The sequence below is a fragment of the Osmerus eperlanus genome, chromosome 19, assembly GCF_963692335.1.
Source record: "Osmerus eperlanus chromosome 19, fOsmEpe2.1, whole genome shotgun sequence".
In the NCBI taxonomy this organism is placed as follows: Eukaryota; Metazoa; Chordata; class Actinopteri; order Osmeriformes; family Osmeridae; genus Osmerus; species Osmerus eperlanus.
In genome coordinates, this window is record NC_085036.1 from 1168144 (window position 1) to 1183484 (window position 15341).

The 15341-nt window shown below is 41.3% G+C and overlaps 1 protein-coding gene across 6 annotated transcripts in view; it reads left to right on the forward strand.

The window, feature by feature from the left end:
* The first annotated feature begins 1150 nt into the window (after window positions 1–1150).
* The window catches only part of rasa4 (RAS p21 protein activator 4), a 29419-nt gene continuing 15228 nt past the window's right edge, over window positions 1151–15341 (forward strand). For 2 of the 6 annotated variants that reach the window (XM_062485516.1, XM_062485517.1), the window contains exons 1-8: window positions 1162–1698; window positions 5807–5863; window positions 6783–6896; window positions 7301–7362; window positions 10662–10794; window positions 11834–11915; window positions 12251–12385; window positions 12496–12587. In XM_062485516.1, coding sequence (XP_062341500.1) covers window positions 1634–1698; window positions 5807–5863; window positions 6783–6896; window positions 7301–7362; window positions 10662–10794; window positions 11834–11915; window positions 12251–12385; window positions 12496–12587 — 740 coding nt within the window. In that variant the 5' untranslated portion in view covers window positions 1162–1633. Of the gene's footprint in view, window positions 1699–5806; window positions 5864–6782; window positions 6897–7300; window positions 7363–10661; window positions 10795–11833; window positions 11916–12250; window positions 12386–12495; window positions 12588–15341 lie in introns of all 6 variants that reach the window. The other 4 variants (XR_009932792.1, XM_062485519.1, XM_062485520.1 and 1 more) reach the window with 4 other exon arrangements.

Consider the following 15341-nt stretch of genomic DNA (forward strand, 5'->3'; position numbering starts at 1 on the left):
TCTATTCGAGTCTCGTAGCTGCTTGAGCTTGTTATGTCCCTCTATTGTCAGAGACTGCACATGTTTAAAAAAATGTGCTAACTTGACATTAAACTGGAACAAGAGACTTCTTCTTCTTGGGCAGATACTGTTACCTGTGCTTTCTGTCACCATTAATTTCTAAACGTTTCTTATGGAACTTAATAACTTTCTGTAAACTTCAGAACGTCTTGAAGGATCTTTCAATAGAAAATGTTTGCAGAAATGTATGACCTAATCCACAAAGATGACGACTCTAATTATAAAGAAAGGATATCACTTGTGGTACATTGTGAAGCAATAGCATCAGATACAAACACAGAGAAACAGGTGGTTTGTAACGCATTTCTTAATTTCAAATTTGACCCACTTTAAAGTGAAATGCCACTAAAATCCAATATGAACTGTCTGGTTACGTTTCTCTTTAATGTTGAGAAATTATAATTCAGTGACTCACAGTAGTTTTGCATTAGGATAATACTATGCTGCCATATACCATGAAATGTAATTAGCGACAGATGACATTTCTTTCATTTATTTTGTGTAGTTGTGTCTGTGGATCGCACCCCTGAGATCCTGCCCTATGAGGCTAGTGGCAAGGTTACAAATACTGCCTTGGTTCTGGGTCAACCACTCTGCTACTTCAACACGCTAAGCCAGGTCCCCTGCACACAGAGCACCTGTGAAGTATAACCCTAACCCTAATAACTTTCTGTAAACTTCAGAACGTCTTGAAGGATCTTTCAATAGAAAATGTTTGCAGAAATGTATGACCTAATCATACTGGACTTCATCAGTATGTATTCGTGTCTAGACTGCCATAAATTCGATAAATCAGAATTTTTTTCAAGTTTAGCAAAACACACTTTTATTGTATTCAATGATAGTAGAACTATGTAATATCTGTGTATGAATTATTTTGGAGGGGGTTGTTGTTTCACCAGAGATAATGCAAATTAATTAGTGTATTAGCCTCTGTGTCTTTCTATGAATTAATGATTAGAAGAATCCTTCATTTGACCATTTTTAAAGTTACATTATTGCACCTCATGCTATCCCATCTGTCCCTTCATTCTTCGAATGGAGCGGATCCTTTGACTGTCCCATTTTTCTAAGTAACCCCTGTTATTATCAACAGAGAACTTTTGTTTTCCCATATACAAAAACGGTAATTCCTTGATTCAATCATAAGTTTAGCAAATATTCAGTTTATGCTCAACCAGACATACACAAATGTCTGTCAGTGGCAGTGCACGTACTACGATTCGTGGAGGAAGAAACAAACTTCATTTCCCAAGACAAATGTTAATGAGGACGCGTCATTGGACAATCGTCCAATACGATTCTGAGTGTCTGGATCAGACGGTGGTCTACCACGAAACATGCTCGCGTTTACTACAAACCTCGAACCTGGATAGAACACCGTAGACCACTGTTGGGAGATGAGTTGCTGCACGGGCTACGATACTGCATTGACCAGTTCTAGTCCTGTAAAGTGAAAGCTGTCAGAGGAATAACGTTGTTGTTTCACAGCTGCTGTTAAGAGAACAATCTGCGCTTGATAATCAATCAAAGAGGCTGGACAGTCATCGTCTGAACATTCGGATTTGTGACAATGGCAAAACGAAGCACTTTATTTATTCGAATTGTCGAGGGCAAAAATTTGCCTATTAAGGACATGTAAGTAGGCTTCTGTACTCATAACTTGTTCAGTTCTTTCTTTCGTTCTTCATTGGCCGGCTTTATTTGGACAGGACTTTCCAAATTGCTAGCATCACACGCTTAAACTCACACGCGCGCACACACGCACAGAATTGGAATAATGTACTTCCTAATTGACAACCAATTTGCCGTTGTAACTTCACATAACTATCTAGATTCCCTTCAGTTGAATATGGCAGGTTAAACACCCTTTATAACACATTAAATAGGGCGAAATTGTGTTTGGTCAATGGTTTTTGACTATTTGATGTTAGAGGATTTACCCTAAATCTGTTTTCAAATAGATATTTGGAAATTTGACTAAAGATTCATACAGTTTTATAAATGTGTCTTTTCACAGTCATTATTTATACTACTAGACCAGCAGTCAATAAAACACTATATCAGGAAGAGACTGAACTATTATGAAAAAACCCTGTCTTATTCTTTTGTCTATTTAGAGAAATGAATGGTTCAGTAGGTGTGAGTGTAGTAGTGGATTTAGGAGTGTACAATACGTGTAATATATTACAATAGGAGTGTAACAGTGCAGCTAAAAGGATACGGTGGCTGTGATTATCAGCTCTTAGTCAATTAGTCAATACTTGGCACATAAAGCTGAATTGCACTTGTGCCAATTCAAGCCAGACAAATTACATTACTTCAAAAATGGTAGCCTATAGTAAAGCATCCAACAACATATCAATTTGATTATTCTCAATGTCTAAATCACACACACACAAAAAAAAGAAAAGCTCTGTCTATAAAAATCCAAATTTTTATTCCACTGCGTTCTCTGGCATCATTGGCACCGAAGAAGAAGAACGTGACATCTATGAGAAGTCCATTCCTCTGAAGTGCCTGGATTCCACCATTCAGGGAGTCCTTTGCTTGGTTATGCGGTGACCTACCTTGCTTTGTTGTTAGAGAGACTGGCATTTCATACTAATTAATGGTGGATCTCACTGGAATTCTTTTGGAATGACACAAAACATTCGTATGCTAATTCTGTCCTTTCGTCAATTGGAATAAGCAAAGATTTTGCTAGGATACATAGCTACCATATCAAGTATTTACACTAAGTCTGTTTAACGCTGCACTAGCAGAATAGAAGCCAAGAGCAACAGTATCTGTATCCTGGATTTATTTTTATGGATTTGCCTGGTGGCTGGGCAGCTTACAACATGGTGCTGACAGCTTGTTGGTCCTTTGTCAACTAAATAGTAACAACCTGGAGTCATATTGCCACTTTCATTTAGTGTTGTATTAATCCAATTTCTGTCAAGTGAGGTGAATTGGCCCAATTTTAATAGGCAAGAAATAGTAGGATGACGACCTGTAGAGGGGTATTACTTTTTTCCCCCAAAATGTTCATTTGTTGACAGTAGCAAAAGGAGGAATTCTATGTTGGAGGAGACTTTATCTCATGAAAAGGGACATTGCAAAGCCTTTGGAGAAATGTCAAAAAGAGCTACATTACTGTCTACCTTTCGTACTGCTGTCTCTAAACATTAGGCAACAGAATGAAACAAATACAGTGTTTGTCATACAACCTCTTACAAAAGAGTATCCTAGTTTTAAAAAATGACATAAAACAGACACACATTCCAAAGAGGTTTCAAGGCTGTTAAAGTGTGTGAATATGCACTCTCCTTTTCATATAAATGCAGTACAGGGAGAGAGTGATTTTACATTGCTTGTCAAATGATACATACAATTGCTCAGAGCCATGTCTTTTCTGAAGAGAAACAGACCGACTGTGCACAGTTTATCACACACTGTGTGTGTGTGTGTGTGTGTACTAGGGCTGCAACAAACAATTATTTTGATAATATACAAATATAATGATTTTTAGAACGATTAATCGACTTATCGTCAAGACATTGTCATTCACCATTTAATTAACTGTATTAGCATGAAACTGACTGACTAATGCAGCATTCTGCCTTATATCTCCTTTTGTATGTCATATGGATATGGAACAAAATAAAGGTGAGTGATTGAGATGTTTTATTTTTGGATAAACTATTTTTTTTTAAATTAATTTAATTTCCTCTCATACCTTAGTGTTACGCTAATCAAAATAGTCCCGACGCCCATGCTAGATCGCTTTCATCTATGCAAACCAAACTATCACTTTACTAAATTATAAGTAATAAATAAATATAATAAAAACGGTCATACACACAATAGCCTACTGTCTAAATGCTGTCTGTGGACATGTTGCTACGGTGTTAGTAGGCCTATGCGTGAAATACGAGAGGACACATACAACTAGCCTGTGTTTAGCAACTGGTGTCGCTCACAGCGGCTGTCCTGGCTAGTTGTATGTGTCCTCTCATGCCGGGATTGTTCCCGCTTTAAATGCTCTAACATCCACGCTCCAATGAAAGGCAAGTTCTTCCCTGCATGTATTCCACACAACAGCAATTTTGTTCGAAGTTTTGTTAAACTTTCCCACACTATTAGGTCGGCTTCATTTGCACTCCGACATTCTCATAAGCACTGTGTCGACTCCAATAGGGTCAAACTGCAGATGTCTCTCCTCAGGCCCCTCAGACTACGGTGGCCCTGAAGTGCAAAACACACCCACTAATATGAGTACATCCCCATGTGAAAACACTCCCCCCAAATACGAGTAAACTCCCCCCAAATAGGATGACTTGCTCACCTCCCCGCGAATACAAAGACACGCTTCCCCAAATGAGTGAAGTGAAGCCACCTCCCTGAAATGAGTTTTGCAGGTTGGGATGTCTGAAAACCTAGGAGGACTTCTTCAGTCCACATAGAAACAGCCTTGTTTAAATTTGCGCAGGTCATTGTCTCTAAATATAAGGCTCTCGGCAAGGAAATAGTCTCTTTAGAGGACGCTGTGTGTGGGGCGAAAAAAACAAACCCTTGTCTCCTCGTCGCACTGGTGCTATCACAGTGCTGCAGGTGGTTCACACCAAATGTGTACGTGGTTAAACTGACAAACAACTGGCCTATTTCATGTAGTACCTGATCTGATGGCAGCCCCCGGTTTCTCCATCACAAAGATAACAGCACACTTAAATGAATCACCCTGCAGTTGTATTCACCACTCTGCAGCCAAGGAGCTCGTTAATGGCCGTGTTATGTGTCACTAATCCTGCATCTGCCGCAGAATTCAATTCCAACCCAAACAAAACAATCTTCACTTTTAATATACCCCCCACCCCACTATCACGCAGTCAAACTCTGCAGGTGATTATCTCTCTCAAGGGAGGGAACCTGTTCTTTCATGGTGACTTATATAAACCATTGCCCCTCTGAAGAACTTGATAAAGTGCCCGGCAGCAGAAAAACAAAAATGCCAATACAGTTTAGGGAATTTGATACAGTTTTGTTCATTAGTGTTGTATATCTGAGCTAGAGAAACTGTAATTGTTAGTGACAAACTCTCTGTCTCATCTATGAATAGAAGACCATAGGAGAACGATCCTGTGTGCTGTGACTGTAATACACATTATCAGGATGTTTGGCCCTCTCGTCTCTACGGTCAATGTATCTTCAGTCTAGGACCTGACATTGTGTCCAATCTCTTGGTCCAGAGAGCCAGCGTTTAGGGTTTGGGGAGAGAAATGGGTAGGATCCCAGCTGCTGGGGGATCAATGGTTGAGGCTTGAAAGGCCAGCAGCAGACTGCTACTCTCCTGGTCCAGTTCTGTAGCCCGCTGGTACCCAGGATAGCTCTTTTGAAGTGAGGGCCGGCAAAGGCTGCAGTACAGATACTGTTACGCATTGGGTGCCCTTTTGACAAAGACTTTGACTTACACCAAAGGAAGGATGGACGGACGCACACACACACACGTCTGATATTGAAACTGATCTAGGTACTGTATCTTATGAAAATAAGCTGATGTTTGTGCCATAGTTATAGAAAATGATTAATCTTGCCTCCTGTTACATGTTGGAGGGATGCTTTGACAAACTAACCCATAAATCTTAAAAGGATTTCCGATGTGATCTGTGAAACTGGATTGAGTGTTGCATATGCTTTTTGTGTCATTCAGCTGAATGTATGGTTGCAGTTCTTGTTTTCCTGATGCCTTCTCTGATATCTGTAGAACTGGGAGCAGTGATCCATACTGCATCGTGAGGATTGACAATGAGGCCATCATTAGGTATGTGTGTGTCTGTGTGTGTGTTCTCACGGTCTGTTTTTGCCATTACGCTGGCTGAAGATCCCACTGCCACTGCTGCTTTCTTTGAGCTAAGGCGATTATCATAAATTTAACTGATGATTAATTTGATCATAATTTCCATGGAGCGCCACTTATTTTCAATTAATACGGCACATCTAAGCTGCCTAAAGCCTTATTCATATAATCATATCCATCTGGATGTGATCTAATGACAGCCAAGAGAGTGTTTAATCAGTTCACTGTATCTTAAAAGAATATTTCCTTAAAAGTGAATATTTCCTTAAAAAGAAAATTGTCCAATATTAAACAATGGTCATTAGTGAGGTTAGATTACCAGTCAGGATTCACAGTCATTATCTCTGTCAGTAGTAGTGTGAAATCTCTAGGCTTAGTTACTTGGTGTCCTGACAAGCTGTTGATATAGAGTGAAAAAGACCAACGTTGCTTGTTAATGTTTAACAGTGTAACCTCTGTCTCTCTTGCTGATAGCGAGTTGGAGGTAGATGCAGGGTGTCGCTAGTAAAACCTTTTAATGAGGGATTTGAGCCTGCTGTTTTCAATATAAAATTAGTGGAAGGCTGGGTGCCGAAGCTTGAATTAGGCTTAAACCAGGTAGGTTGGACCACAGCAAATAATAGTCAAACAAAAGTAATTTTTGGGAAAACGGTAGCCTTTGTTCGGGTTCAGGCCTTCCCCTGACTTGGAGCAGATCACAGCGTGAAGGTTCAGCCATTTAGTCTCTTGGCTGTTTGGTCTTGAATCTTATGTATTGTCTCTGCCAATGTTGTTAGAGATTGATCATTCTATGTCAACAGCAAACACTAACATCATTCAAGAGATCCCCTCAATGACGCTATGGTGCTATGCGTCTATTGTTGCCATGACCTCTCTTTCCTAGGACGGCCACAATATGGAAGACTCTGTCTCCATTCTGGGGGGAGGAGTACAACGTCCACCTGCCCCCATCCTTCCACACTGTGTCATTCCATGTACTAGATGAGGACTCTCTCAGGTAAAAAAGAGACTACTCTTTGAATCTTCCTAAGCTTTAAAACGGAAAAAGTGTAAGAAATATTTAAAACATTTAACATTTCCATGTTTCCCATGACAACTAAAAACTGTCTGTGTTTCTAATTTAAATTGTTACATTTTGCTTAAAAACTCATGGTTGCTAATTTCATCCAAGTCTGCTTCAATCTGCTGATATTTTTATTTGAAGATTGTTTTGAAAATCTGATGCCTGTCCTCAGCTTCCTTTTTATCATCCTTGATAATAAAAGACTTGCAATTTGTTAACCTGTACACTGCGCATGCATGTTTAGTTGTGTTAATCATAATGTGCCACAGAATCTCAGGTATGCCAATAATTGGCTGTTTTATGGCATTTCCTAACCCATGTCCCCTGTGTCATTCCAGTCGTGATGACGTTATTGGCAAGGTGTCGATCAGCAAAGAAGCTCTTGCTGCCAAGCCACAAGGTGAGAATGTTTCATGTCCCCAGTGTCTGGTAGTGTGAAGTCATAGATCCATGTATGTAGGAACCTAATCAAGCCAAAAGCCTATGTACATGAAAAGGACTATGTTAACCATGATCCTGTGCTAGTTACAGCCTACTACACTATGATCCTTGGCAATGTTTCAGTGCGCTTCAGCCTCACACAGAAATGTTACATTCTTTATATTTAAACCTCTACATCCATGTACCATCTGGGGTTTTGCCATGGATATTTAGATCTGAACGATTTTGACTTCTATGGAATAGTTTCTCTAGTGACGGATTCCCTCACTCACTGGCTCACCTGCAGCGGGTAGAGCAGGCCCAGACAAGATAAGAAAGGTGGTTCCTCATCTGAGCTTACTCGTTATCTGGTTATTGATTCCAGGAACTGTGCAGTCCGTTGTCACCAGTGGACGTTGACAGCTTATACTAGAGCCCCCTTTTGGTGTAAACAACAAAGAGATGACCGTCACATGGGTGCTTTGAGGTCATTCTGGTGTTTCCCTCTTCCTCTTACTTAGAAGCTTGCTGCTACACTCAGATAGCATGCTTCAGTGCACAAGAACTACGTAACATTTTCTTTTCTTTTTTTTAATGGTTGTGGTTATAGAAACATCTATTCCCTCCAGGCTACGCTTACTGTGTGCTGAGTCACAGCACACAGTGGGGACGTCCATTATCGTGACACCGGTATGGCTGTGGGTGGTGGAATCTCACTCACAGCTGGCTCCCATGCAGGGATGGCAGTGATTTCCTGCTATGTGCCAGTTCCCTTGCACTCACCAAGATGGGGGAGTGGGATCACTCATTATGACCCACTCCGGCAAGGTGCCAATCATAATGGCGAGACGTGATAGTGGGTTTCTGTGCGCCGTTTGGGGTCCTCGTTTTTCATGACCGTGCTCTCTGCTTCGCAACTGCCAGGCATGATTTAGAAATGTTACAACCGCAACAACAAATATAAAAATGCCATAAGTGGGACAAGACAGATCCTCAACACATCCACCTTTCATTGGAATAGCGGGGGCAAGGACATAACCCAGAATTGCTAAAACCACTCCTCCTCATAAGCTGACGCAAATGAGTTGCTTTGGAAAGCAAAGGCTTAGTCAAGTCAGGGACAACCTTATTCTTGAAAGCTTGGCTAAACAAAATAGGATGAGTAGTGACCCTGCTGGACATCACAGTATTCAAGGGGAGGTGGGCTGTAAACCAATCAGCACCCCTTTATCTTCTTCATCTCCTAAACTTCTGTTTCTGATGAAATCGTTTTCATTGGGAAAGGACCTCAGAAGCTGGTCCCCATTTGGGGAGCAAGTAGCACTGCCAGGGTGTGAACGAGGGGGGTTGTGGGTTCTGCGCAAAAGAACCTTGAGAGACAATCTGTAAGCTGTGGAGAAAGGACCCTCGGAACAGGGGTGGCAGGGAGAGGGAGAGAGAAAAGAGAGACATATGCACACTGAATCTCCTTTTGAAGCAGGAGAGGTCAGGGCTTGAAAGGTTAGAGACCCCTATTGTGTGTGTGTGTGTGTGTGTGTGTGTGTGTGTGTGTGTGTGTGTGTGTGTGTGTGTGTGTGTGTGTGTGTGTGTGTGTGTGTGTGTGTGTGTGTGTGTGTGTGTGTGTGTACTCATGTGTAAGTGGGTGGTAGTCAGTCACTGTTTGAACATTTTTAAGGAGGAACCTTTCGCCAGTGCCCAATGGTCATTTCTGAGGTCTGATGCTGCAAATGTTTTTTATTTGTATTTTTTTAACACCAATGTCAACTTTATAAAGTGGCAGTATTCTCTCCTAACGCTCTATTACGCTACATCACTCAGTCCCAGTGACATCTCGAGGTGTGTTGTCTCAGAAGCATTACAAAGGCTAGCTGACTCATTGTCTCCACTCAGTTCCTTTATTCAAGAAAGACATGGTTGTGGTCGTGGGAGGCCTGCTGTTACCTTTATTCATAGTAGCAAGTCCAGCTGACAAAGGTTACTCTAAAAATAAACCAAGGGTACTATGAAACATGAACATCCACACACTTCTTAGATGTCTCCATCTCCTTAAGATAAGATATACCTTTATTCGTCCTACAATGGGCAAATTCGGTCATTGCAGCAGCAAAGTGGACAGAAGTATACATACAATTTACAAAGTAAGTACGAGATATTATAAAAAAAATATAAAAAAGATAACACCAGTTGCATATGGAGACCAAATATAAATAAATAAATATACTAACAGCAACCATAAACCACCAAAGTGTAAGTTTATTTTTATTTCACCCACACAGACTGATGACCAATGCTCTGTGGGGTTTTAGATCAAATACTCATGAAAACAAAACAAATCCGACATTGTTTTTTCCACCGGCTAGCCATTCAGGGTTTATTTCAGTCTCAGCCAGCAAAAAGAATAATGGGACTTGATAAGCCATGCCCCAGAATTCCAATCAGGAAGAAAGAAAACACTCCCGCAAGTGTGTCAGAAGGGTAAACAGAGCGCTTGACAACGCTTTGGAACTCTCTTGATTATTAGTCCACAACCCAGGACAATGTACCTGAGAGTCCTGCTTTCCTCCTTTGGCCACAGCACTTGAGAGAGACATGTATATCCCCAATGTGAGTTCCCCCGATTAGGGAAAGATTACATAGAAAATGTCAATAAAAGGTTGAATACCCCTTGATAACCCTTTTGCAAATTTGATCGGGTGCAGCATTCAACTCACGTTGGATAGACTCTTTGACATGTTTTCTCTTCTCATGTTTTCATGGCATCGAATTTCAATCACATTGTCAATTTCTGTATTGGGTTTTAATTCAGTATTTTGGTTCCAAGGTGAAAGGTTGTGACATGTTGGCATTGTGGTTAAGTCCTAACCGCAGCTTGTACAGTGGATGTGTTGTGGCAGCTAATACAGGGAGAGTCGGGTTAAAGCAGATTCAAGATCTACTCAAGCAGAAGCAAATGCATCCTCATAGGCATAAGATCTATTACATTAAGCCTCATAAAGCCAGAGACACAGAGAAATGATATTACAGGATATTAACCTGGTTTAGGCTGTGTGTGTGAGAGGGAGATACTGGAGGGAGGGAGAGATATAGAGAGAGTATGTTTATGTATTTGTGATTTACTGTGTGCATAATAACTGTCAAATTATTTTACATATTTTAAATAATTCTGAAAACACTGCACACTCAAAACGCCCTGACTTAAATGATAAAATCAATGAATCTCCTATTGCAGTCTCCCATAGTAACATTGCCTAGCCATGTTGTATTGTGGCTGTTTTGCAGGTGTGGATGGGTGGGTGAACTTGACAGAGATCGACCCAGATGAGGAGGTACAGGGGGAGATCCACCTGCAGGTGTCAGTGCTGGGGGACGCGGACGTCCCTAGAATACTGCGTTGCCAAGTCCTGGAAGCCAGGTAGGGTGTGTGTGTGTGTGTGTGTGTGTGTGTGTGTGTGTGTGCGTGTGTGTGAGAGAGAGACAAAGAAAGAGACTGAGAGACAGACAGAGACAGACAGAGAGAGAGACAAAGAGAGACAGAGAGAGAGAGAGACAGACACAGAGAGACACAGACACAGAGAGACACAAAGAGACAGAGACAAATGTTAGCCCAGTCAAGTGCTGGAGGCCAGGTAGGACATGACACAGATGTTATTAATACACTGTCAGTAGAGTGACTAATTGCCTGTGGGATGCAGAGTGGATATACTTGGCAGGGAGAGTGGGTAGTCCACCTCCACCAGTATTTTACACTTAATTTAGACAAGCGTACACGCTTGTGTACATGTTTGATTGTGAAAAATGTAAGCTTCTACCACACATTTACACACAGTTTTACACTAAAGGTTACTGAAATAACATCTGTATGTATGATTATATCAGTGAAAGGCTGTTAGTTTTCCTCTTCCCTTTGAGAACAAAGCTTATTGCTGTTTACTTGCTATTTTAGTCTTATAGTAATATAGTAATATCGTTTTGTATTGGATTACCTTGCATGGATTGCCTCAAAACCCAACTTTTGTTATAAACATGTGTATATGAATGTCGTCATCAGATAGGCATGTCATGCAAGTTTGAAGCGTAGGTGAACGCTCATTATATCTCCATCATAAATACTTTGTGCTCCCTGGGATATAGGGGCATCCTGTGTGCAGGGTATTAGAGCCCATCTGTGGTAGCATCTGGATACGCACACATACACACAGACACACAGACACACACAGTGGGAGTGTTGATTACTTTGACGAGCTCACCATTCAGTGCTCTCTTACCCATGTTACATCATGCCAAAAGAAATATTCCATCTCAACTTGAAATTAGATTTAGTTGGTGGAACTTGAGGTTGGGACAAAACCAAGAACTGTGGGAGGACACACATCTGCACACTTTGAGCAGCTAGGCTAAGATCTGCGCCATCACTGCACCTCAGTCATGTTCTCTGTGACTGTGCTCAACAGAGACCTGGCAAAGAAAGATCGGAATGGTGCCTCGGACCCCTTTGTCAGAGTACGTTACAACGGCAAAACTCACGAAAGCACAGTAAGCCTCATTCATCACTGCCCCCCTTTTCCGCCGTTCTGTCATGTACGACTGCATATGCAAAACACAAGTCTGACCTTTTAAAAGAACCTTTTACATTACATTTACATTTATTCATTTAGCAGACGCTTTTATCCAAAGCGAGAAAGCTTTACAAAAGTGCATAGGTCAATGATCATAAACAACGAGATAGCCTCAAAAACATTGCGAGTAGCCAAAACGTGAAGCAAACATTGTGAAAAGCAAATAAGTGCCAATGGGAAGAAACATAAGAGCATGTAGTTAAACAAGTTATTTAAAAATTAAGACCCTCCCCGATTACTTTGCCTGCACAGGTGATCAAGAAGTCTTGTTACCCTCGCTGGAACGAGAGTTTTGAGTTTGAGCTAGACGACACCTTTCCTGACAGCCCCCTGAGTGTGGAGGTATGGGACTGGGACCTGGTCAGCAAGAACGACTTTCTGGGCAAGGTAAGATGTACGGTACAGGCCGGTTTTCCTCTGGACTGTGTTTGGAAATTAATGAGGCCATCAAGACCGGGCTCTTGTTCCATCTTTCTGGTTCTCTTCCCCCCTGTCAGGTTCTGTTCAACATCCACAGGTTGCAGTCAGCCCAACAGGAGGAAGGCTGGTTCCGATTGGTGCCCGAAAAACCCAAACACAGCCAGTACGAGTAAGTTTTCCCTTAACTGCCGTTGGTTATGGCGCAACTCTGAGTCAATAACAACAAGGGAATATGTTATCTTAAGGACAAAATCCCATCTTGATGGCGTCTGGACTGTGCATAGAGTGAGCATCCCAGATGAAACATAAGACATCTAGTGCTATGTTGTGGGAGGACAATGTAGAGTTCGTCCGAGGAGATGGAATGTGTTTATGTTTTAAAGGGACTGATAAAGGTATGCATGTGTGAGTGCGTGCTCTGTGTGTATGCATTGGTATAGTATCTTACACCATGTGTGCACAAGTGTGTGTGCACGGGTGTGTGTGTTTGTGTCTACATGCATGTGTGTGTTGGAGATCCCATCGCTGCCCTTTGGGCATGGGTGTGTGTTTGCATGCACGCTTTGTAAGTCTGTTCCGGTGCCGACAGGAAGTACTAATCCTTTCCCTGGGCAAATCCCTGCTTTATTTCTCCCCCATACAGGATAATTTGGCCATGTGGACTTTGGGTGGGATTAGAGAGCGAGAGAGGGAAACGGCAAGAAGGAGTGGGTCGTCTGGGGCTTATGTAAAAGGGAAGAGGAGTAGAGCAGGATTTTCTTTCAATATATGATACAAATTGTCTCCTCAGTAAAGGACCCAGATTAGTCCCTCAAACAAGGGCTGTTGGCGAAGCCTTTAAGGATACTTCATAAATTTAGAAACTTAAGCTCTCTTGCCTTCCCTGTCAGGGGGTCGACCTTAGTCCTCTGACTCACACACACAACTAACCACCTCAAACACTCAGCTTTAGCCAGTCACACTAGCAAATATGCTAGCCCTTCGATAGTGTGGTTTGGTACTGTGATTCAAAGATTCCAACTCCAAGTGTTACATTCAACTACGACACTGTTTCTGCATGTAAAATAACAACAGCTAAGTATCTGATGCCGTTGGCACCCACCTCTCAATCTGTCAATCATAGTGACTGACTGATTAAGGAGGAATGGAAAAGACTTCTGTTTGGTTGCATGCCCACTGTGAGCTCAGGTGAACCTCACTACTCTGCTTACAGTTTTATCAGCCTGATACAAAAACATCAAACCTGATTCATCATTGTTCCGGGTCACAAGTCACAGCGTTTTATTTAGAGCAAATCCTGGAAGGGAAGTCCTTGTGATTGTAAGATTAAAGGGACTTTGCCACAAATCAGTGTTTACTTCCCCCCCCTTGTGAGCGGCATGACTTCATCAGGCGCCTGTCAGACTCACACCCTATCTCTTTTTGTTTGTTAAAGCTAGCTTGTTGTTTTTCAGTTCATACAAATTCTTTATATTATTTTTTTATATACACCTAATTCCCTCATGTTTCCAAATGTACTAACTTAAGATACTGGTAAGAAGCGCAAAAATTATACTGCATGTGTTACTTTAAAAATATAAAATTGGGCTTAGTTTGACAAAATCCTTGGTTTTCCGCTTTGGTGATTGTTGTTTTAGCTGATAGTCATTATTTATGGACATCTGTCTGGTGCCGCTTAGTTCCTCTCTGATTTCCATTTTTCCTAATGGAAAGAGGGTTACTTGAAATGTCAAGCACCAATCCCAAACAAAGGATTATAAAACTATCAAAAATCCTTGAAACTAACAGGATTTCCTCCATATTCACAGTCACCCATAGTTATGAAATTGTATCAAATAAAATATTGTCCTGCCTGTATGACAATAGCATCCAACTGTCATTTTCAGGAGGGATTCCCTAGAAGGAAATGGGTTCCACTAAATGTTTTATGACTTGATTTCAGTGGAGACATTTTTATTTCTCAATTTAAGACCACATAATCCCTCTCTCCTTGCATAAACCTCTCCTTCCTCTCTGTTTTAGCAGATTCAAGCTGTTGTTGTATTTGTTTGTGTTGTCTCTCTCATTCCCCCCCCCCACCCCTGCCTGCCTTCCCTCCCCCAGATTGGATTTCTGACAAGCAGCCACCATCTGTGGCTGTGCTTGTGGTGGCTAGTCATTGGGCGATTCTCCCAGGAAACAATGAGCGGAGTTGTGGTCTGATGACTCATCTTTGTGTGCCAGCCCCTCCTCAGCAGGGAGAAAGGCATTGCAGTCTGTGCCTGTCTGTGTGGCTGATTTGAATCAGTTGTACTGAGAGCTGTTCATCTTTGGGTGGGAATGTCACCCCCCACCCAAACTCCTACTTGAAGTTTTTAGTCCCCCAAAGGTTATTTGTGGCTCTAACAAGATGGTGGCTGTGTGAATTTTAAAGGTTGTAAAGTGCATGGTATTCACGGAAGCTACATTTGTCAATTTAGGTCAGGGTCAGGTACAGCAACAATAAATACAATAGATTGAAGCTTCCAAAATGTCTGGGCATCTACTGTGGACACCAGGTTTATTGTCACTACCGTCCCAAAATTCACCAAAGTACGTAAGTTATACAGTCTTGTCTAGTCAGTCAGTCAATCAGCATATGACATGATATTATTGTTTTATCAAACTTTATTCATTCTCTATCCAGAACTGAACTACCCGCAAGGATGATATCTTTACATTTTCCGAATTCAAGTTTAAAGTTTTTTATTTTCAGGTGCACAGACCAACACAAGGTCAGACTGGGCACTGAAATTCTTGGGACAAGACAACGCAAGCAACCTGGCATAACATAACATATAGTACTAAGAACATAGATTACATCTATGATAAGCTAAAATAAAAACAAAATAATAATAATAAACATCCTAATATACAAAATAGTAAGCAATGTACAATATACTAG